Genomic DNA, 24,043 nt, shown 5'->3' on the forward strand with positions numbered 1-24,043 from the left:
TTATCAAGGAGGCATTAGAATTCTTACCTAATGGTAGGTATAATGGTAACTTTTTTGTATCCCTAGCCTCAGCAATATGCTCGAATTTCTCACCTTATTATACACTGATATCTTTTTTGTATGCTTAGCCTAATCAATGTAAGATTTTAGACCTAATTAGACACTGATAACTTTTTTGTAACTCTAGCCTAAGCAATATAAGTTTTCAGACCTATTTGGTTACTGATAGCTTTATTGTAACCCTATATATAGGTAGCATCATCAATATGCTGAAATTTATCACCAACTGAAAAATTTGTTTTGATGATACTAACTGCAATTGGATTAAGATTTGCATTATGTAAAAATGGAAACAGTGAAACACTTCCAGTAAAGACACTCTTACATAATTTCCATACAGAACAATTGCACATAAATTCCATATTGGAGCAGACAGCAAAAATTAAAGCATTTCATTTTAATACTTTATTTCATATAACTTGCACCAATACACATGTATTAGATTTGTAGACAGCTGGTACAATATTGAGCAAACAAAGCTTGGTTACAACAAGTCAACACATTTAAGCTTTGAAGTCCAAGTTAAATACTTAAGATAAGTGTAAATTTAAACTATGACACAATTCATTGATGTTTTAATGATTTTACATTGATAACTTGACAATTACATGTATTTGCTATTATTTGGAGTGGTTTCAATGCATTTGTTACCCCATTAATTGTATAGGTAATACCATCTACGTGACTGAAATATTCAAATAGCAGGCAGATTTATGCTTCACATTGGCATGTATTGTTGTACTGACATGAACAGCCCTTCAGTTTTGAACTAATTAAACCCATAACAGCTGTCTATATAACAAAAAACAGTCTTTCTTTTTACTTCCTGGTTTTATTAGATAAGACCATCTAACTGTTGTCCTTAAGAGGGTGACATTCTACAGAAATTGGATCTTAGCTATTTTTATGAAAGAACGTAGTATATCTTAATGGTTATAAAAAAAACAGCAAAGTCCACATGCTTAACTATTACCCTTGCTAATACATTATTTCTTATGAGTAAATTCTTGTAGTTGATGAACTATTTCTGAGTCTACTGAATCCATCATTTCATTAAAGACACTTTGTCCATGTAATAACTGACAGGCTCTGAGTTGAGAGAGTAAATATTCTCGGAGAGCAATGGTATGTACTGGATCCTTCTTTGATAACTGAAAAAATACAGTAAACCAGTCAGTGAAACATGCTGTGAAAAATAGCAATAGAGATTTCTGCAGACATTTAGTTGATTGATTGATATATGTTTAAAGTCACTTTCAGCACTATTGACTATTTTGTTGCAGTAAGTTTTAATCAGTGGAGGAAGTCATAGTGCACAAAGAGTCCCACTAAAGATCAGCATGAAAACTGAAATTCTAGTCAAAACTAGTTTTGGGGCCTAGTATAGCTTGCTATTCAGTTTAAACTAAGACTCTGTGTTGAATGTCTTACTTTGACCTATAATGGTTTACTTTTACTAAATGTGACTTGGATGGAGAGATGTCTCATTGGCACTGATACCACATCTTCTTATGTCTAGTACAAAGTTTTGTTTAGGGGCCAGCTGAAGCCCGCCTCTGGTTACTAGATATTCTCACTTTGTTGAAGACCCATTGGTGGCCTTAGCTTTTTTCTGCTTTTTGATCCGGGTTGTTATCTCTTTGATACATTCCCCATTTTCATTTGTAATTTTATTTTATAGTATTTACAATAGTAAAAAAAAAATACAATAAATCACATAAAATTTAATCTCATTGTGTTGGTAGAAAATGTGTTAAAATGTTAATTACAAACAAGATTAATTAGTAATAAGAAATTGGAAGGCCCTGAATATGTGGCTGTATGTACATGGGATAAAATTTCAATTCTGTGATAAGGTTCAAAGATACTTCTATTCATTAATACAATTTCTTGGGATTGGTTTTATTGGTTGCAGGCATTTGGTAATAGCCTAAATGTAATTATTTTGTGATGGGATTCATTAGAATTTAGATTTTGCCATTAATTATTCTGGAATTCAGGATAAGACCACCTCCTAGGAGTCCTAGCCCCTTTTAATTTTTTTCTTAACAGTAATACTTTTATTCATTGTTTGCTTGATTGCATAGCATTAACTTGACTATCATTGTCTTCTGGTACCTTAGTTTTTCTTCTATCATGTTCTGAAATCTGATCTGTCGCCTCATTTCCACAATAATACTCATTATCCTCATCTGCACCATCATCATGAATCACAAGGGAACTACAAAAGTTATAAATAGATTTACTATAAATAGCACCATCATCATGAATCACAAGGGAACTACAAAAGTTATAAATAGATTTACTATAAATAGCACCATCATCATGAATCACAATGGAATTGCAAAAAATATAAATAGATTTTCGAAAAATATTTGCACCATCATTATGAATTACAAGGGAACTACAAAAGTTATAAATAGATTTACTCTGAATAGATTATAAATTTAAACCATGTCATCAGTGTACTAAAGCCCTCTGTGTAAGGATAATCATTGAATAAGCCATTCAATTCTTTGAAAATAAAATAAAGCAGTTCAATGTTATAACATGAGGAAATTGAAACACAAATTATTTCCCTGATGAAAAGTGGATGGAAATTAATTGTTTAAAGAGGTAAAAGATGTTGTTTCATCTTAAAGGTAAGAAACTGGTTGTTCCCCTACTTAGCAGACAATATACTATTAACTAGCCCTATATAATAAAAGAAAATTTTAAAATGAGATCTATCATGAAAATCAGTAAGTGTTGGTCAGGGCATTTACATTTTTGAAAGGTGAACTGCCCAATTGAATGAATCTTTTGTCCTCTGCGGAGTTCAATCAATAAAAACTTAAAGTTTCTCTTTGATTTTTTTTTATCATAAATTATGATAAACACCAACTGATTATGATTAAAGGTTTGAATTCCAGCTTGCAAAATAAGTGTTTAATTGTAAATCACTCCTTTTCAAAATAACCTGTATATTCAGATGAAGATTTCAATTTATAAGGAAATGTTAAAAGGAAGTTGTTGAATCCTTATTGGAAAGTTAATAAACTAGAAGCTCTCAAGAGCCTGTATCGCTCACCTCATTCTACTTGGGTTTTTGAAATCATATAAAAACTAGAGGCTCTCAAGAGCCTGTATCGCTCACCTGATTCTATTTGGTTTTTTGAAATCATATAAAAAAATATAAAATTTGGCTAAAAGTAATAATACAACCTCATACGGAAAGGAAAATTCAGGCTATGGTGATTTCATTCAAAAGGCCCCCACTGGCGGACATCTTGTATGATGAATCGGCTACAAAGTAACTACACTTGGTCAACACCTCATAAGGAACATTCATGCCATTTTTGGTTTCATTCCATTCAGTGGTTCTTTAAAAGAAGTCATTTGTATGCATTTCCCATAGGGTCCTATGTTAAACTAAGTCCCCCGCTGGCGTCCATCTTGGATGATGGATCAGCTACAAAGTAACAACACTTGGTCAGCACCTCATAAGGAACATTCATGCTACGTTTGGTTTCATTCCATTCAGTGGTTCTTTAAAAGAAGTCATTTGTATGCATTTCCCTTCGGGTCCTATGTTAAAGTAAGTCCCCCGCTGGCAGCCATCTTGGATAATGGATCGGCTACAAAGTAACAACACTTGGTCAGCACCTCATAAGGAACATTCATGCCATGTTTGCTTTCATTCCATTCAGTGGTTCTCTAAAAGAAGTCATTTGTATGCATTTCCCATAGGGTCCTATGTTAAACTAAGTCCCCAGCTGGCAGCCATCTTGGATAATGGATAGGCTACAAAGTAACAACACTTGATCAGCACCTAATAAGGAACATTCATGCCATGTTTGGTTTCATTCCATTCAGTGGTTCTCTAAAAGAAGTCATTTGTATGCATTTCCCATAGGGTCCTATGTTGAACTTAGTCCCCTGCTGGCGGTCATCTTGGATGATGGATCGGCTACAAAGTAACAACACTTGGTCAGCACCTCATAAGGAACATTCATGCCATGTTTAGATCATTCCATTCAGTGGTTCTCTAAAAGAAGTCATTTGTATGCATTTCCCGTAGGGTCCTATGTTAAACTAAGTCCCCTGCTAGCGCCATCTTGGATAATGGATCAGCTACAAAGTTACAACACTTGGTCAGCACCATATTAGGAACATTCATGCCATGTTTGGTTGTATTCCATTCAGTGGTTCTCTAAAAGAAGTCATTTGTATGCATTTCCCATAGGGTCCTATGTTAAACTAAGTCCCCCGCTGGCGGCCATCTTGGATAATGGATCGGCTTCAACGTAACAACACTTTGTCAGCACCACATTAGGAACATTCATGCCATGTTTGATTTCATTCCATTCAGTGGTTTTCTAAAAGAAGTCATTTATATGCATTTCCCATAGGGTCCTATGTTAAACTAAATCCCCCCCTGGCGGCCATCTTGGATGGTAGATCGGCTACAAAGTAACAACACTTGGTCAGCACCACATAAGGAACATTCATGCCATGTTTGGTTTCATTCCATTCAGTGGTTCTCTAGAAGAAGTTCAAAATGTAAAAAGTTAACGACGACGTAGACGGACGACGGACGCCAAGTGGTAAAAAAAAATGAGAATAAACATAATATTTCAGATAATATTATCTCATTAGTATAAACAAGCACCTGTATCTGCTATCAGAGTTTTTTCCCATCATGTAGTTTAAAGCAACTGTTCCAAACAGGTCAATAATGAAACAGTTACTGATTGGTTCAGGTTTAATAATTGACCTGCAATGACTCATCAATCACACAGGAAGCAGTCTGCAGAATATTGGTTTGAACTCCATAATTGAAATCTCTGGCATTGACCTTTGTCCTGAGACATAGATATCAAAGAAGTTTGTCCATAACCTCAGTGAAAGAATGTTTGATATTTACTGAATATTGGATGTTGTATTATGAATAAAAGGTGCTAGAGACAAATAAACAGATATGTTACTTTATCCCTTACATATGTTTGTTGCAAAGTGATGACAGAATAGAATAAAACAAGATGTGTAGAAACGACACAAATGGCCCCGTCTCACAAAGTTGAAAAATTGCAATTTCAACAAAACATCTGGACACAAACATCAAAAATCAACTCATAATTTGAAGGCATATAGAAAAAAGTCTGTAGGATTGTGATTTTCAATAATTTTCAATGTCGTAAACCCTTAATTTTGACAAATATCAGCGGAGCGGAACCTAACTTAAATACGATCTATAAGTCATCACGGTTAACTCACATACCAAAAAATCAGCCCAATATCTGAAGGCGTTTAGAAAAAAAGTCAGTATAACTTGTTTTCAACAATTTATAAAAGTCTGAAACCCGTAATTTCAGCAAAAATTAGAGGAGTGGAATGAACCTTTAACTTGATCTGTAACTCATCATGTTTAACTCACATACCAAATATCAGCCCAATATCTGAATGCGTTAAGAAAAAATACACCATATAATGGTTTGTTGAGGAATGACGGAATGACAGTATGACAAAACTATATGGCACTGATTTTCATTGAGGGGCCATCAAAAATTTAAAAAATACAGTATTCATGAAAATAGACTATATTGGTATTTTGATATGTTAATAGATGAATATAACTTATACCTTAATTTGAGCTAAAACTGAGAAAAAAAAATCACAGTGTTTAAAAATGTTATAACCCTACTTCAGCAATATTTGTTCATGCCATTCTCTATGCTTATCATGATCATCGGTAGGCATTATATTTGTCAATTTAAATTGTTGAAATAAATAATCCAAATCCATGTCAAAATGAGCATAGAGCATGGCATAATTTTCAGAACATTTGACCTTATCAAAGCAATCATAAAAAGACATGTGTTCAAATTGAAGCGAAATTAATTTCATAATCCTTCTTTGATACTGAAAAATACAGTGAACCAGTCAGTGAAACCCAAAACCTAACATTTACCCATACTTAACCATGACAATAGTCTTAACCTATCCCTAGCCATAAATGAACTCCTACACTTAAGTATGTGGACCCCTAATGTAAAGAATTTACATTACTTTTTGCAAACCCAATGAAAGTTTACCATAGATTTGTATGATAGTTACTTGTTCAATTAAACACAAAATCACATTTTTCATGGTAAAAATGTTATTTCTATCAATTTAGCAGATAAATCTTTTACTCAGGTAGATTAATCAATGAGTGATAGATTTCTCTTAGAAGAAATTTAAAGGTCCCAGTGAATAAACTACACAGAGAACAATACCTGTTGTATTTGTTAGATGGGACAATAGAACTGCCAAAAGTTTAAATGGACAGGTAACTATCAGGTGAATCTATGGTAAACTTTCATTGGGTTTGCACTAACAGATACATACTCTAATTGTATTGTAGGATCTTCGTCCACTGGAATTCTGGTTACATCATGTAATACTTCCACACATAAACACATAATTGCACAAAACTTTTCTTTTATAACACTGAAAAATAGTTATTATATGGTGTTGAACTGCAGTCTAATATCAATTATTTATCAATAAACCCTGACCTAAAAGACTATTCTATTAAAGAAAGTGTTATTATACTTGAATAAGAAAAAAAATCCTGATTGGTATGCTTTTCTTACTTGGAAGCATACAAGAGCTTAAAACCATAACCATGATTAAAGGTGCTGAATGCATTACCAGTACTTTTCTGATTTAAAACCAGCTACTGGGGATTTATTATTATTTGTGGAATACCTTTTTTTGTTGATTTCATGGGTGAATATGAACTGTTCAAAGAAGTACAAAGTTTCTAAATGCATTGACAAAATCACTTATTCAAACATCTGTGAAAATATCATTTTCCCTCAATGAGAATTGGTACCCATGAAAATAAATAAAATCCACAGAATTCATGAAGATCAAGTCTTACAATTTGGTACATGGTTCCTTTTCCAAAATGTAAGACTTGATCAATTCTTTTTCCAGTGCTTGTGACACATTTGAACTTAAAAACTGACAATGCAATTTATGTTATTGACCTTTTTCAAGCAGACATTATCAATTTTTCTAATCAAACATTTAACAAGTATATTTAAAAAAAAAACATATAAAAAATAAGATCATTTGATTTTGTTTTTTGAAGAAACTATTATTTATCATTTACTAAAAGCCATTCCTCTCCTTTTGAATTATAACTTTTCATCAATATTGATGAAACTTTAAAAATTTCCTAGAAAGTAATCACTAGTATCTGTGATGTAATAATTTCTATTGATTTTTAAGTTGAATTAATCTAGAGGAATTCTATACAATCAAACAGATTGTCTAAAGATTACAGTTGTCATCATAGTATCATAATTTGTCTTCTTCATATTTGTAATAAACTTTTGTTTTATATAACTATCCCTTAACAGAATTCTGACAAAGTAATACAAAGAGAAATTTCAAATATCTTCAGGAGTGCAAGAAATTTTATTTTCTTATCATATGAGCTTCACATAATGCAGATAAAAACAAGAAATACTTCAGAAATTATCTTTACTTTCACCATGAGCGAATATAAGAATTATTCCCTTTATCTATAAAAAAAAAAAGAGACAAGACAAAAAAATCTATTGTGCACTTGAAAGGTCTTTTAATAATAAATCTCACAAGAATTGAATGTGGGATAAGGATATGAATTGTTTTTGAGAATTTTATCAGTATATGACATAAAAGAATGGGGCATCACCTCCAGGTATCCACAGATTCAAAATATCAAAAGTCATTGTGGAAGGGTAAAAAAGTTATGACATGCATATGGAAATGAAGTGTTCAAGAAAGAGACAAATGATTACAAATGACCACAACAATGTTGAGGAACAATTTTAATTAAACAAGAAGAACAAGAAGAAGATCTGATTCCAACATTCAAGGAAGTGCAAAGTTAACAAAATACTTAATTTCTTGTGTTAAGAATTGAATACTTCTTTTTGTAAATTCATTGGGGTGTAAAAGGGTTGACTGAAGTACATTTTGTATGAAGCACGAAAGCGCTCCAATCTTAAAATGTGTGCACCAAAAGAAGCATTCAATACTTAGAAATTACATTTTTGTAGCTATGATCATAAAAACACGAATACTATCAAGTTTTTTTCTATTATTTACCTGGGCATTTTATTGTAGAAGCACCTGTCAACAAGAATGCTACAATTCATTTTGAAAAGAAGTTGGTTAAGGAATAAAGCAAGATTGCAGTTAGCCAATCAGAATAATGTATTATGATGAAACATACATCTAATGTAATTACTACCAAATAAAACAATCCTTGGGATTGACTGGAATTTGAAATAGTACTACAATCCCAGACTTTGAACCAAAAATCCGTCTTTATTACAATATTGATGAAATATTAAATTTCATTGATTGATTGTTGGTTGCCTTACGTCCAGTTGCAAATTATTCATGCATGTGCTGGACAGAAACATTGGGTTTCAATCAAGGAGACAACAGCTTAACAACACAAAAATCTAGAACACTTATTTAAGTTAACAGACTATAAAAAAAGTCCAGTAATACTTGTAAATAATGATACTTACTTTAAATTAAGAGATAACAAAGAAGTAACACATAAAGCACATAATTTACGTTTCTCTGGTTGAGTTATACTATCTATCTTTTCTGACAATATGTCCAGAAACATTCCTAGAACACTCTCACTCTGTAAACAATAAAAATATGTCATAAAGAATTCTAATGGAAGGAATAAATACTGTAACTAATAAACCATTAGAGAAAACTTATAATTGTGAACTACATACAACTTTCAATGATTATTTTTTTTTGCATTTATATAACGTTTATACATAATGAGATACATATAATAGGGAAAACATGTTTTAATATCAAAAATGCATGAAGTACTTGCCACTGTACATAAAATCAATTAATCAATTGTATATTGGTACTTCATTTTAAAACTTCACCAGGGCTATGGTGGCTGTGGCTGAAGGGACTAAGTAGTTCATCTACTGTAGTCTGTATCACAAACTTGTCAACATTGAGGTTGTTAGTTCAGACCTCATATGTGGCATACCAAGGCTATGGTGGCTGTGGCTGAAGGGACTAAGTAGTTCATCTACTGTAGTCTGTATCACAAACTTGTCAACATTGAGGTTGTTAGTTCAGACCCCATATGTGGCATACCAAGGCTATGGTGGCTGTGGCTGAAGGGACTAAGTAGTTCATCTACTGTAGTCTGTATCACAAACTTGTCAACACTGAGGTTGTTAGTTCAGACCCCATATGTGGCATGCAGGTGCATTCTACTACAATCTTAATATAACAAGAATTGCCAGTAGTTCTTCACAGCTTCCATGATCAATACAAACACTGTCACAATACAGCTAATATTGTTGAAAGTGGTGTTAAACATCAACAATTAATCAATCAATCAAAAGTGTAACTGTTTTTACAAATATCAAAAGTCTTGAAAATATTTTTTAATGTTTACTTACATCTTTATTCAAATCTGTTGCTACTTGGTTTAAAAAATTGAACATAAATTCTTGATTCTGTAGAACAATTCTGGCAAGAAGTGTAAGGTACATTGACAAAATCAATGGATGTTCCTACAAAATAAAATTCTTGCAATGTTCAAAGTTTGTCAAATATTTATAAAATAATAAAATTAAAATACATTTCAATATTTTTTATATTTTATTTTTAGCAATCTTTTACATATTGATTTTATATCATTATTTGAAATTGGACTATTATGTTCTGATTTTTTGTTGATTTATAGATAAATTGACTTATTAGGACTTTAATACTTCTGCTAATGATCCAATTTCACAGAAAACCTGCATATCATTAACAACTGAAACAAGTTAAAAGTATAAATCAAGAAATGCCCTACAAGCAATTCTTTCAAATGTAAAATGTGTCTAGTTTGACCTATTAAACAACATTTAAAAATATTTTTTCAAATGGTATACTGGAATAATATATAGACACACAAGGTTCAACTTTAATATACATACAGAACTTTTAAAATTCCTTACTAAAAGTGTTTGCTTTTCAATCTTACTTTCCTCTAAACAAGATCATATATATATATACTAGTAATCTTAGGGATAGCCTTAGTGCTATTCCAGTAAAACTTATCTAGGAAGGTCCAATTTTGGAGAATAAAACCGCGGACTATACAAGCATTTTAACAGTAAATGTTAAATAAGTCTGTAAATGAGCGGAGGGCCAAGATCACAAAATTATCTCTTTGTTTATATGAATGCAGACACAATTTGTGCATATACAAGTACCACACACTGTCTGGATAAATAACATTAATCTGAACTGATGTTTGGCAATTTGTTTCTCTTTCTCTGCAAAGAATATGTCCTTTTTAGATATTGACCTTTTAAGAAGAACTGGCCAATTCTTTGCAATTTTTGTCATAATATTTTATTGCATACAATTTATAACTTCTTTAAACTTCTTTAAGGGGGCTCGCGGGTCTAAATCAATTTTTTAATTTAATATAAGATTTTGCTATATTTTTGTATAAATTAACTTTGTCTTATACCTAATAGAAAAATGAAATAAAAAAATGGGGTCACCGTTCATTTACGCTCACAATCTGCCTTCGAAAAGAACATGCATTTTTGCTAATGTCCTTTTTTTCTGTTGAACTAATAGGAGAAAAAGCGGTCATATAGAAATTAAAAAAGAACTAAATTACAGAAATGGCTAAAATTTTACAATCATTTAGTTTATGTACAGCTTTTTCGAAAATAGCAATAAAAAATATAGGTCACCGATGAGTTAAAAAAGATATTTAAATTTTAATGCCAAAAAATGGCATTTTTGCACCAAAGGGAGATAATTTGGAGCTTTTTCAATGATATCTACATTTTAAAAGTCACCTGGGGCCAACACGTATTGATTTTTTGGAATCATTTTTGTACCATATGATAAAGTAACAATTTCTTAAGGTAATTAATAAAATTTGTAATGACAAATAAACGTTTGATCTTTTTCTGAAAATTTTATACCCTTTCTCCCTTATCTGCCCTCTTCTTAGGCAAGTATGTGTGGCTGACATCTTAACTTCTAGGTCCCTTTAAAGGGGGGTCTTGCAAGGTGCAGGACCTGCTTTCCCTGCGAGAGCACCTGAGTTTGTCCAAGTGTTTTCGGGGTCGGTGTTTCTCATTTATTTTCAGTTTTCAATGTTGAATGTTTTTGATCACCTGGTTAATTTTCTAACTGTTAAATAATATGAGGCAGGCATTACCTGTGATAGGGGACCAAGTCTGTGTAAAAAAAATTTCTTAATTCAAACATATTTTAACTTCAAAATCTGTTTAAAAAGAAACAGCAATACCGTAATGTTTCTGATTTTGGTTCTGTTGTTAGGGATTTTAGTTGTGACATTATTTTAGTTATGACTTCATATTCAATGTAAACAAAGAAACACTATCATTAGGTAACATCTTTTTCATATCAAAGAATAAATTAAAATGAAATTGTTATTGTGTTCCTTCCTATATTTTACTGGATTAAGGATAAATATATATTTCACTCAAAGTCTCATGAAAAACAAGACCGTAAGAAGGAAGTAGATTTCTGTGCAAATGCGGGAATTTAAAAAAGTGACAAAACAAGAATGTGTCCAAAGTACACGGATGCCCCACTGGCACTATCATTTTCCATGTTTCATGGACTGTGAAATTGGGTCAAAAGTCTAATTTGGCTTTAAAATTAGAAAGATCATATCATTAGCAGCAAGTGTACTAAGTTTCAAGTTGATTGGACTTCAGCTCTACAAAAACTACCTTGACCAAAAACTTTAACCTGAAACTCCCATTTTCATTTTCTATGTTCAGTTGACTGTGAAATTGGGTTCAAAAGTCTAATTTGGCTTTAAAATTAGAAAGATCATATCATAAGCAACAAGTGTACTAAGTTTCTAGTTTATTGGACTTCAGCTTCATCACAAACTACCTTGACCAAAAACTTTAACCTGCGGACGAACAAACGAACAGACGGACGAACAAACGAACGAACGGAGCCACAAGACCAGAAAACATAATGCCCCTCTACTATCGTAGGTGGGGCATAAAAAAGTTAACGATTTTGAGTTTATTAGTACAATGAAAATTTTGGGAAATTTTCGAGTTTTTTATTTTTTTATTTTTATTGATTTTTCTACTGTTATAGGAGACTTCATCCCCTTATTAATTATGGCATGTATGGGAAGGGCATCCATGGCTTATAGACATCTAGTTCCGTCCAGTTAAATACTAAGAAGAAGTCTCGACAGCTGAAGTGCCAGCCAAAAAGAAGGGCAATCCATAAATAATTTGCACTAAAATAGATAAACCAACAAATTTTACATTACTTTAAAAAGCTAGCTAACTTTTATTTTATTCTATAGGAATATCTTGGAAGAAAATACATGTTCTAGGTGGGGGTATATTTTTTTTAATCTTTTCCATAAGGGGGGGTGTCAAAAAATAAGTGGCGTTCCAACTTCCATCCCCCTGCACCCTCCACCCGCTGGATAATTTTTACTGGATTAGCCCTTATGCTCTCAATCTAAAAAAAATCTAGATAAAACTTTTTAAGTTCATTCTATGTACCAGTATTAAATAAATAGTTTTTTTTGCTAATCAGGTAAATAAGATTTGACCAAAGAAACTGAGTGTTCTCATCCTAAATACAATGTATAAATATTTACAACATGCAATAAATTGAATGAAATCAATGAGAGAACACTTTCAAAACACGGAAGTAAATTGACCTTTGTCTTATTGATCAAAGTAAACATGCAAGGAACTATGTGACATAACAGCTAGACGAATCTGTTACAGTAGAAGAAATGTTTTTTAGTGGGTTCACTGTTCATGAACTCTGTTACAATTGAAGAATTGGTTTTTAGTGGGTTCACTGTTCATGAAATCTGTTACAGTTGAAGAATTGGTTTTTAGTGGGTTCATAATCCCTGATTGTAAAATCTGTTACAGCAGAAGAATTATTTTTTAGTGGGTTCACTGTTTGAGAAATCTGTTACAGTAGAAGAATTGTTTTTTAGTGGGTTCACTGTTTAAAAAATCTGTTACAGTAGAAGAATTGTTTTTAGTGGTTGTTCAGTTCTTGAAATCTAGATCTGTTACAGTAGAATAATTGTTCTTTTTAGTGAATTCATGATCACTGCTAGTGAAATCTGTTACAGTAGAAGAATTGTTTATGTGGGTTCATTATCACTGTTTTTGAAACCTGTGTCAGTAGAAGATTTTTTTCTGAGTGGGTTCACTGTTCATGAACAAAATATGGTTTAGGAATTTTATCCTTGATTATGGACATAAATACAATCATTGTGAAATATACCATTTGTTGTGGTATTGATAACTTCTGATATTTTTTTCTCACCAGTAAAAGTGTTAGTACTCTTCATTTATAAAATTATGTTTAAGTTCTTATTACCTCATTTTCTAGTACTGCTTTAATAAAACTTGGCAGCAATGGAGAAAATGCCTCTGGAGCCTCTTTTGGGAATGTTTTCAACACAAGTTCTATCACCTTCAATAAATAACAAAGATAATCAATATCTATAATAGTTCAAGAATCTGTATATAGGCAATTTATCACATAGAAGACACACTAAATCTGTCTCAGCAATGTTCACATGGTCACTAAAAATACCAAAGGGTAAACATACAAATTATGCCATAACTCTAAAAAGAGTTTTAGAAATTTTTAGAACATTTCGGAAACCATAATCATGATAAATGTAATTTTAGTTTTGAATAAAACATCAATGAGACATCACTTAAAGACCCCACTTCCAAAAAAACAACCCAACAAACAAGCAGAAACTAAAACAAAACAACAATAAAAAGACAATATTAGCTTTCTCATACTGTTTTGTCACACCAAAATAGCATTCTCTTGACTTAATTAATTTAGGAATAGAGCCCTGTAGTGTAAAAGGTAATAAAAGAACACTTAATTCAAGCATTATGTCATAGTACCTGCCAAAATAATTAACTTTTGAAACAGATGATTCTGCTTGACTGACATTTTTAAACAGATTATAGATTGTTACATGACACTTATTGTAACAAAAACAGGTTTAATGTTGTAATCCTACTGAATTATTCAGGAATCCCATTAACAAATAAATATTAATCCTACTGACTGATTAGTAGATGAAAAAGATGATTTTTTCATAGATTTATATTTATGGGAAATATTGAGCACATGCAAGTGCTACAAAAATACATACATGATAGACGTTGTTCAAAAAGACATTTTGGTAAATTATTAAGAAAATACTTGCATGTGATCTATTTTTGCCAGTCCCAATACTATCTGAAAATATAAGGCCATTGAGGCTCTTATTATAATACAAAAAGTTGTATGTTTTGGGATGTTTTATTGCATTGTTTTACCAAAATCTGCATAGAAGCCTATACAAATTTGTACTTCCTAGAAAATTTAAATGTGTGGTTCACATGTACCCACAAAATCAGTACTTTGGATTCATTACTATTTGTTGGATACCAATTTTCATGGATTTAGTGGCACACTGGTGAACCCAAATTTAAATGTTCAACAAATCACAAATTTTCTATAGGCTTTGAATGCTGAGATTGGCAAAACAACGAAATCAAATACTGTAAATTCAGAAAAATTTTGCTTGCATTTATTATTGCGATTTTGTCCATTTAGACTAAAATGCAAGTTTAAATTTTTGCGATTATGACCCTGTCACATTTTTGCAATAATTTAAACATTGCAATAATTTCTGAAATTACAGTATCCAAGAAAATACAAGTTTTCCTCAATACACGAAATTGATACCAACGAAAAAAATAAATGAATCCACAGTAATTAAACTCAAATTACCCTCAGCACTAATACTTGTGCTTCTGTTTTGATATCAGTCATTAAACTACCAAGACTCTGGACTAGTACACTGGAATACTGCTGTAAATACAAAAAAATTATTCTGACATCAATATCAAATTCATTTGTATACCTCAATCATAACAAATATGTAACATTTAAAACATTACTAACTTGAGGGCTGTTAAATAAAAAAGCCTGCATGATACCAAGGGAAGGCACTTCTATATGTGTGTGTTTTTGTACCGTGAAAGTGTAAGAACAAATTCTAAACTTGCCTCATCAGATGGCAATTAGTAAAATTGCAAGACCCAGTATTTTGAATGTGGCAATTTTTTTTTTTTTAACTAGGAGCCCTTTATTATGTATGTAAAGTGGTTTCACTATGAGTTCAAAATTTTAAAGAGTAATGTAGAGGTCCTATGGTTTTAAGTAGGGACAATTTGTCTACTTTGCCAGGATGGACTCACATTTTGAGGGTAGTCAAATAGTTTTACTGTAAATTCTAGTATTTGGATTGAGGAATACAATGGTCAAGAGGTTTCACTGTATGTAGGAAAATCTGAACAATTGCAAATCATAGTGTTTGAAATCAGTTCGCAAAAAGCAAGCTGTTTAAATGCTTGTAATAGTTTGGAGTCCTATTTCAAAGTTTTTATACTGTTTTAGAGTTTGAAATGTGACATTGAATCTCACCCATTTTAATGTGAATTTTGTGTTTGCAGTAAAGGTTTTTGAGTCCATTTTTATTATCATAATTTCAATAAAACATTATTTTATCATAAAACACAAACATTTTCTTTTCACTAAGTGTTCAAAATGATGTCATTGCATTAGATTAAATGAAAACAGTTAGATAAGATATGACATTTTTATAACAACACAACATCTATGTAGGCTGGGACATTAGCAATAGATTATTTAGTTTAATACCAATAATTGTGGAACTTATCAGATAAACAACAGCTTGTATAAATATTTCTGCAGACTAGTTTTTCCTAATAAAAATTACTTGAATGTTTATCTAGGAGCCAAACTTTATATTTTATCGAATGCATTTAACTGAATTATATTTGCAATATTAGATAAAAGTGCAACTGTTTAAATTGATTAAACAAATTTTGTCACGACTGAACATAATAAATTGTATATACGAAGACAACTTAATCATTGTTCAATCAAAATTATAACAAGTAAAACTGTAAACTAATTCTCCCTAATAATAACCCCATTTTAAAGGGAAACTTCGCAAAAAAATCAAAAATTGATATCATGTCCATTCTGTATAAAAATGCTTAAAATCATAGATATTAAAGTTTTATTCTGCTAGATAAGAGATCACCATCAATTTTAAATTTACAGTATCAATTCTCTGCGTTCGGCCATTTTGTCATCTTCTTCAATTAGAAACCACAAAGGACCAAAACTACAGTAACCTGATGTAGTCGTAATTGCGTGTCGATATCTTGCCAATTGTACGGTTGTTTTATCCGACTAACTAACTTGATACTGAAAATGTTCTTATTTTAAAAAAAATAACAATGGTCTGTTATTTTTAAACTGTTAATATTGGAATTAGTTAAAAAGTCAAAGTCAAATCATAAATAAGTGTTCCATGAATTTTTTTTTCTCCAAAATTTTTTTTGTTCATAATTCTTTTATGTAATAAACTTTATTCAAATAAATTCAGATCTTCCCTCATCTGATCACCAAAATGGCTAAAGGTATCACTCTCAAAGGTATTGTGAGGGGTGTGAGGTGACACGTCCAGGTATTCAAGCGATTTCCTGTTGGCTTGCAAGTTCATGTATCGTTTCACTTCTGAGGGTATTGATCAGTGTACACGGCCGATTACTTATAACTTTCCATTTTGAACTATCAGGTGAATAATATAATTCTCTGTCTTGCGTGTCCGAAAGTGATATGATATACTTGTCATTACTAAACTCATACGCTTGTTTATAAATAACATTTCTGGTGTAAAGAATATTATTCAATAATACCAACAAAAAAAAAAGATGAAATAAAAATCTATTTACATTTATTTTCCAAGGGTAAATTTGGGAAAATGTAATATACACTCGTTGCCAATAGTAAAGGAGCATAGAACATACCAGAAATATTGATTTAAAAAAATGTATGCACTTGTCGACCATTCGTTTATACACCTGGATAGAAAGTTATGTAACTATAGCGCAATTTAGAATATATACATGTATACATTGAACATAAGGAAGAAACATGCATTTTGTGTAAATTGGAGTAAAAGTTTTGTAAATTGACTAGTCCAGGTATGCCAACAGTATCTAATCATTGAATGTCGATAGACTATTGTATACCAAAAGAAGAAGAAGAAGAAGAGAGCCAATTTGATTTAAATACAGGTCGATATATAACTTGCTTTGGTTCATCGAAGTTATAGACATAGATCACAGATTTATATATCAATTAGATTGTTCTCGAATAAAGGAAGAAATTCATCATCATCACAATTGTTCCGGCATGCATGTAATATATATGCAACTGGACGTACACTAATAATCCCCAAGGAATGTGAATATTTTCCAGGAAAACTATTGAGTATCAAAGTTTCAAATCAATTTCATGATTTATTTTCTTTCTTGATATTCAATGACAGCAATTTAAAGAATAAACTGCTTGTGCTCTTTAGGGGTATTCTTGCCAGTTAAAACAGACTTACAATTACATGTACATTCAAAAATAGGGAAAGATGACATTAAATTCGTTCTGTCTTTTTTTTTAAACATCGTTGGTCAAATAGCTAAAGTATTATACATTGTGAGAAGAAGACTATTTTAATAAGGACATTACTTATTATGTATAAATTTTGTTGATGTTTTTCACACTTGAAAAGAATATCTGTTCCTAATTTTTCGATTCCATTCCAAGAAGATTCTTAAATTTCCTGTCAATTTTTTTAAACATCTTTTTTCTTCTTCAAATAGCTGAAGTATCATGTGTTGTGAGATTTAAAATATTTTGATGAGAACATAAATTCCTAAATAGATAAATAAAAATCATTTTGATGGGCTAAATTATATAATTGCAATTGTTAATGATCTGTTTGAAATATTAAAGGTTGCTGATTCTAATTTAAAATAGTACAATTTTTAGTTCATACACTCGTGTTTAGAAAGCTATTTTTATTTATAAATTTATTCAATTAAAATAATTCAGTATTTTTTCGTTACAAAAGTAATCAGAAGTCATAATTCATTTAAAAGTGAGCTTATGCAAAATATAAAAATATACAACAGCTATCCAGTTATTGTGCAACCTTATTACTCCCGTAAATTAATTTTAATTCTTTTTTTTACATTTCTGTGTCTAAAACTATCACTGACTCCCGTTAATCATTCATATGAAATGTTGTGAAACACCTGAAATGATGAACCGTGACGCCTAGATTTTTAACTGAATGAAGGTCAAGAGATTAAAATTACATAATGCTAATCTTTTAATCACCTAGAGTTTAACTACGCATTCAACATTCACTAAGTGTCACAAAACAATACACATTTTATTTCCACTGTACAAGCAAGTGAAAATGTTTGTTGGAATGAAGCAAAAAGGTCAGAATACAAACATGTATTTTTAATACACTATCGATCATGTTTCAAATGTTTGTTGAAAGTATTTGTTGAAAAAAAATCATCAAAATGTTCTATTGTATGATTTACTTTTATTACTAAAATTTTTCGTTGATTAATAGCTACACCAAAAATTGTCGATGCGCTTTAAAAAGCGTTATGAGATTAATGAACAAGACTTAAATGAGATTAATTTCACTCCTGGCATGCAAAAAGATTTAAACTACGTCACATAAGTCAGGAAGTTTGAAGAAATAAAATTAATAATTCCCAATTTTCTTCTTTATTAGTTTTCATATTAAAATAAAACTTGGTGTATATGTTTTTTATGGTATTATGAACAAGACAGTTTAATTTTCAACATTTAAAGTGTGATGCTTGCAGAGCCTTGAAAATAATTTAAATTAAACTGTTGAGAGTGGAGAAATATTGTGATTTACGAGTTAAAGTGGTGGAATCTGTATACCTAATGATTTTTATCCTTCCTTTTTCAAAGTTTTACAGAAAGTTGTGTTCTTTATATGTGGCGTCATCAGTTGCTTTTTTTCATGATGTCACAATAGGAAAATTCAAAAGAAACCAAGAAAATTTGAGGTCGTATTTAAATTTTGACCAATCATTTTCTGAGAACTTAGTGAGGAGAAATATTTTCTCACACTGAAATATGAAAAGAGCACAAAAATTAGAGAAAGTTTGATATCAAATTTTTAGAAGCTTCAATTCATAAAATATGGAAAAAATGTCATACTTGGGCATTTTACATAAAAATATATAAGTATTATGTAAACCCGAAGAAGTTGAACTATTAACGGAAAAATGCATCCAACAATATAAAATGCTACAAATTTTCATTAAGATATGATTTGTTGTTTCTGACAAAAATGACAAACAGGAACAGGGTACAGACAGTGGAAAACCCTAATACACCTTTTTGGAAGAGGCGTTATGAGAACATACCTGCATAAACTCAACAGGACATAACAATATATAATCTTCTATAACTTTTAAACACATCCGTAAATTTTCTGTTCCAAGCTCTGAAAAATATTGGTTAATGGCATAAGAGAGATAACAATATTTTAACATTTATTATCCCACTTGATTCAATTTGTAAAAAACAAAAATACATACTGATTTAATTGTTTGCCTACTTGATGTGCTTATGACAGGGAACTTATAAAAAACTTAAACTCAATATATTTCTAAGAGGAATAATTATTGTAATTCTTAGGCCTAAATTAATATATTGTTTGTTTCCCCAATCCCGACCCTGCCAAGCAAGGTGTGGGTAGGTAGGTGGGGAAATATTTTTTTTTTCTCCAAAAAGCTGGAACAAGATCTTTCCATACAGCAAGCCTGAAAATCGGAAATGAATAAAATAATATTTGAATTAGTTTTGACAATAAAATTTTTATGAGTCAAACCGTTTTTGCAGGGTCGGTCGGCATTTGGGAAACAAACAATATTTTATTTTAGGTCTTATTTCATATTTTCTCAACAATATAAATGAGATGCTCACCATTGAGAAATAATTATCAGAAGATAATACTACGAAAGTTGATTGTTATAGAACAATAATATCATAACTGGATTCCTCAACTGATTAAGATTTGAAGCTATACAAGATACTTATTTATGAGATTACATAAGAGATATTGGAGAGAGACTGCTACAAAACATTATCTTGAGTTACAAGTGTATATTGTCTCCACAATTTAGGGGAACTGACAAAGTAAAGATAAAAAAATAAGAAGATGGGGGTTAGGGTAGCAAATGAAACACGTCTCCACCAGTTTGTTTTATGGTCATTTTTAGTGCACAAAAAAAGCTCTGCACATTTTGCAGTTTGATATAGTGTGACACAGACTCCTGTCTTTTATTTTATGCAGATATTTTTGCCATCGGGTTAACGTTGCAGCCTTATAAATTTATAAAGCACATCTTTATTTATTCAGAGTAGTTGGTAGTAAGTGATCTTTGAATGGTGAAATAAGAGAACTCTCAGATCACAGATAGATTTGATTTAACCAGAACTGTTCATAAATACGTGTATTTCTTTTCTTTTTCTGTGTTTGTTTGAGTATATCAAAACAACCTTGGTGGTCTCTCTGACAGCAGGAGGTCATCAATATGACCTCAGCATGTAAAACCAAAGTTTTGAAAATTGGTTTTTGATGCAAGCATGCTTCTCAGTTAAACATGGCATTTAGGAGTCAAGACAAGTTTGCTCAAGGATGAACTTAGGTGAAGTTTTGGTATTTGTGTCAAATGTTCGGACTCCTTGGTGTTTTTCAATACAATACAAGGTAAAATATTTTGTCATAACACCCATTTATTTTTTCATACAAGATTAAATAACTCATAAATTGTCATTTACCAAAATTTATGCAGATTTTTTATTTTCTTTGTTTTGAGACCCAAATAAAACCAATGCAAATATAAGGTAAAAGTGCAAGTCAGTCTATTTCCGCCATATTTAAATAGCAAATATTTTGAAGAGAAGCTCTATGACCCATCAATATTTTTAGCTTATTTTAATTCTTAACTAATGTTTTTCCGGCTTATAGTGTCAATTTTAGATTCTTGATTTATTTTATTTCACCTAAGTACATCCTTAAAGTCAAATATTGTGTCAGAGTAGGGTGACATGTATCAATGCTGACTGTTAATGAACTAGTACATCAAAAATCTGGCTCATTGTGGCAGTCTTGTACAAGGCAGGTTCATATTTACTTCACATAACATGCTCTCATCCTGGATATGCATTTTCAACCTGCAATAAATTTGTAAACAGTCATCTATCATTATAACTATCATCTAGTATATCCATACCTAATAAACCAGTCATATTTGAAAACAGATGTAGCATATGGTCTGTAGAAGCTGATGTATTCTGTAGAGTGACATGCCATAATTCTACCCCATCTTCTACCAGATATATATACTGGTCTTGTGTCACGTCAGTCGACATCTGTATCACAGGCAGCAGGAAATTAAACATACACGAACAACTTGTACCAAATCCCTGAAATCAAGCATAAAAATCTCAAAATATACATAACATAGGATCGTACATTAAAATCAAAAGGCAAACTAGGAAAATATTTCAAGGCCATGATAATATCAATGTCCAATATCGTATGACTTTTTTTCAATGCTACATGTTAGTATTGTTTTTGATCTAACATTTTGTTATTGTTATGTTTTTCATAGCAATCCTATTGTTTGGATTTTAAACTAATACAATTCGTATTCTTATTCTTATCATTAATATTAAACACAGAATAGATGAATCAAAAATGTTTTCTCAGACAAATTTAATATTGCCAGGGGCGTAGCTACCCGGAGGCACGACAGCACGTGCATCCACGTCGTTTTCACAAAAAATAAAAAAAATAATGAAGAGAGAGAGAGAGAAATAAGTTGTCAATCGGAATCAGACAGCGACGCGTGATGCATGTATCATCTTAGACTATTATGATTATAATATTTGTTTAACGTCGGAGACTGTTGGTGTCCCGGATATTAGTTTGACAACCTATAGTTACAAGTGTTGATGAAGCTTCGAGTCATGCAGAAAAAGATCTTGGCTCCATATACACTTACACGCAGTTGCGTGTACATTGATTCGGCATGCAAAAAAGAAATGGCAAAATCAAAATTTATAAATTGAATGTTAAAGGAAACAACTATGTTGTCACCTTTTTAATTAATGAAATATCATTAAATAACGACATTTGGTTTCAAAATTTAAAAAAATGACAAGATCAGGAGGTAACTTGTATTTTTTTCAAGATTTGAATTTATATTCAGTCTAAGACATGTAGTTTTGGAGAATGTTTCACAGTGTACAGTTCATCAGTTTGGAATGAGATGTACCAATCGGCATTATAATTATTAGATCCCTTCGATATCGTTGAAAATATGCCGAGACGAAGTGGTCGACAGACTACCGGAGCCAATCACCCTGCAACCACGCCAAAACAGTATTGGAAATACTTATTATTTTTTGCGTTTTTAGACCATATGATAAGGGAACTGGAAAGTGGAGTCGCTTCAAGTATTATCTTCTTTGCGCTGTATCTGCTTCATCATAATGTAGGAAATATCACAAATCTCAATATTGTCTGAGACATACGAAACAGTTACTGACCTGTCATGTAATTTTGACGAATTCAATTGGGAAGCACGGTCGCTCGATGCCGGACACGTACGCTGGTTTATAACATCTCGCGAGTGCTACCATACCATGATGGAGATCTTTCAATCACGGTACTACATATGTAATTGAAAATAAATGTACGATCAACAATGAACAACGGCAGTTACATAGTATAACTGCATATTCATCGGGATTTCAGTGTGATTATTGACAAAGTAATAGAGAAGTTTCTTTCTTCCAAGACCCAAAGAGCAGATTTCGGACAATTTTGAGTAAATTCTTATCAAAAATATGAGTTGTTTATTTGATACTCTATTCAGAAGATTTATTAATAGTTTTACATTCATAAATTTTTATCTATATATACATGTAGTTCCTCTTTTAGCCGTCCTATGACCAAAAACCAAAAAAACATTTTTCTGTAAAATAGGGTCCCAAAAATCGGCGGAACTTGCTTCCACGTCATTTCTTTCTAGCTACGCCCCTGATTGCTGTCTTTTGGTATTTATAACACGCACATTTATACCCTGGGTCATGTTTCTTGTAAGAGGGGTGTGCGTTATACATGACTTCAAACATTTTCTTAGTCTAAACTCTGACAAAGAAATTTCCAAGTGACGTGAAGAGTATGGTATATATTTGCATAAACCTCGAATTTTTTTTATGTTTTACATGTTATATTTAATATATGTATTGTATAGTTTTTGATTTGTCATGTTTTATTCAAATAAAAAACATTTTATATCTTTGTTGTTACTTTTATCGTGTAAATTTGGTCCATCTGTTTTGCAATCTGGAAGGGAGTAAGTTCGGTAAGGACCATATTTGGCCCCAATTATAAAGTTCATAGTTACAAGACAATAAATGTTTTAAGTTGCCTTAAAGACATGCTAGAAAGTTAAACAGAACTGTTTTTGTCAAAGTTTAATTCTAACACGTTGATTTTTACATCAAAAAAAGGTCAAAATAAGGTATTTTGGTGAAAATCGACAAAATCAGCTAGATTTCAACCAAATGAAGGACCAGGAAACATAGAGCGCAGGCGTCGACAAGCTTAAGATTCAAATAAGACATGTGAAATGTCTTCACAAAAATTATTTTAAAAGATCTTTGTTGTCGACGTATGCGCTCTATGTTTCCTGTCCAATAATCGATGGAAATTCACCCATTTTCATTGATTTTCACAAAAAAATCAATATGAGTACAACTTGTGACGTCATAATGAAACGCAGAAACGTAAAATTTTTAACAGAATGGTTTATATCCAAGCTAGTCAATGTATTAGCTATAATTTATCGTGATATTGGTCGATAAATCTGAACTTGAAATTTTCGCTAAAAAAGGG

At 31.3% G+C, this 24,043-nt stretch overlaps 1 protein-coding gene across 1 annotated transcript in view; it reads right to left on the reverse strand.

Moving 5' to 3' along the window:
• Positions 1-450: 450 nt before the first annotated feature.
• LOC134715490 (importin-11-like) overlaps positions 451-24,043 on the reverse strand; it is a 52,600-nt gene continuing 29,007 nt past the window's right edge. Inside the window, exons 18-26 of the mRNA XM_063577695.1 lie at positions 21,369-21,561; positions 19,494-19,573; positions 14,926-15,006; positions 13,501-13,596; positions 9,534-9,647; positions 8,616-8,737; positions 6,430-6,531; positions 2,179-2,281; positions 451-1,211 (exon numbers count right to left, since the gene is read on the reverse strand). Of these exons, the coding sequence (XP_063433765.1) occupies positions 1,047-1,211; positions 2,179-2,281; positions 6,430-6,531; positions 8,616-8,737; positions 9,534-9,647; positions 13,501-13,596; positions 14,926-15,006; positions 19,494-19,573; positions 21,369-21,561 (1,056 nt within the window). The 3' untranslated portion in view covers positions 451-1,046. The remainder of the gene's footprint in view (positions 1,212-2,178; positions 2,282-6,429; positions 6,532-8,615; positions 8,738-9,533; positions 9,648-13,500; positions 13,597-14,925; positions 15,007-19,493; positions 19,574-21,368; positions 21,562-24,043) is intronic.

The sequence above is a fragment of the Mytilus trossulus genome, chromosome 4 (assembly GCF_036588685.1).
Source record: "Mytilus trossulus isolate FHL-02 chromosome 4, PNRI_Mtr1.1.1.hap1, whole genome shotgun sequence".
Taxonomy (NCBI): Eukaryota; Metazoa; Mollusca; class Bivalvia; order Mytilida; family Mytilidae; genus Mytilus; species Mytilus trossulus.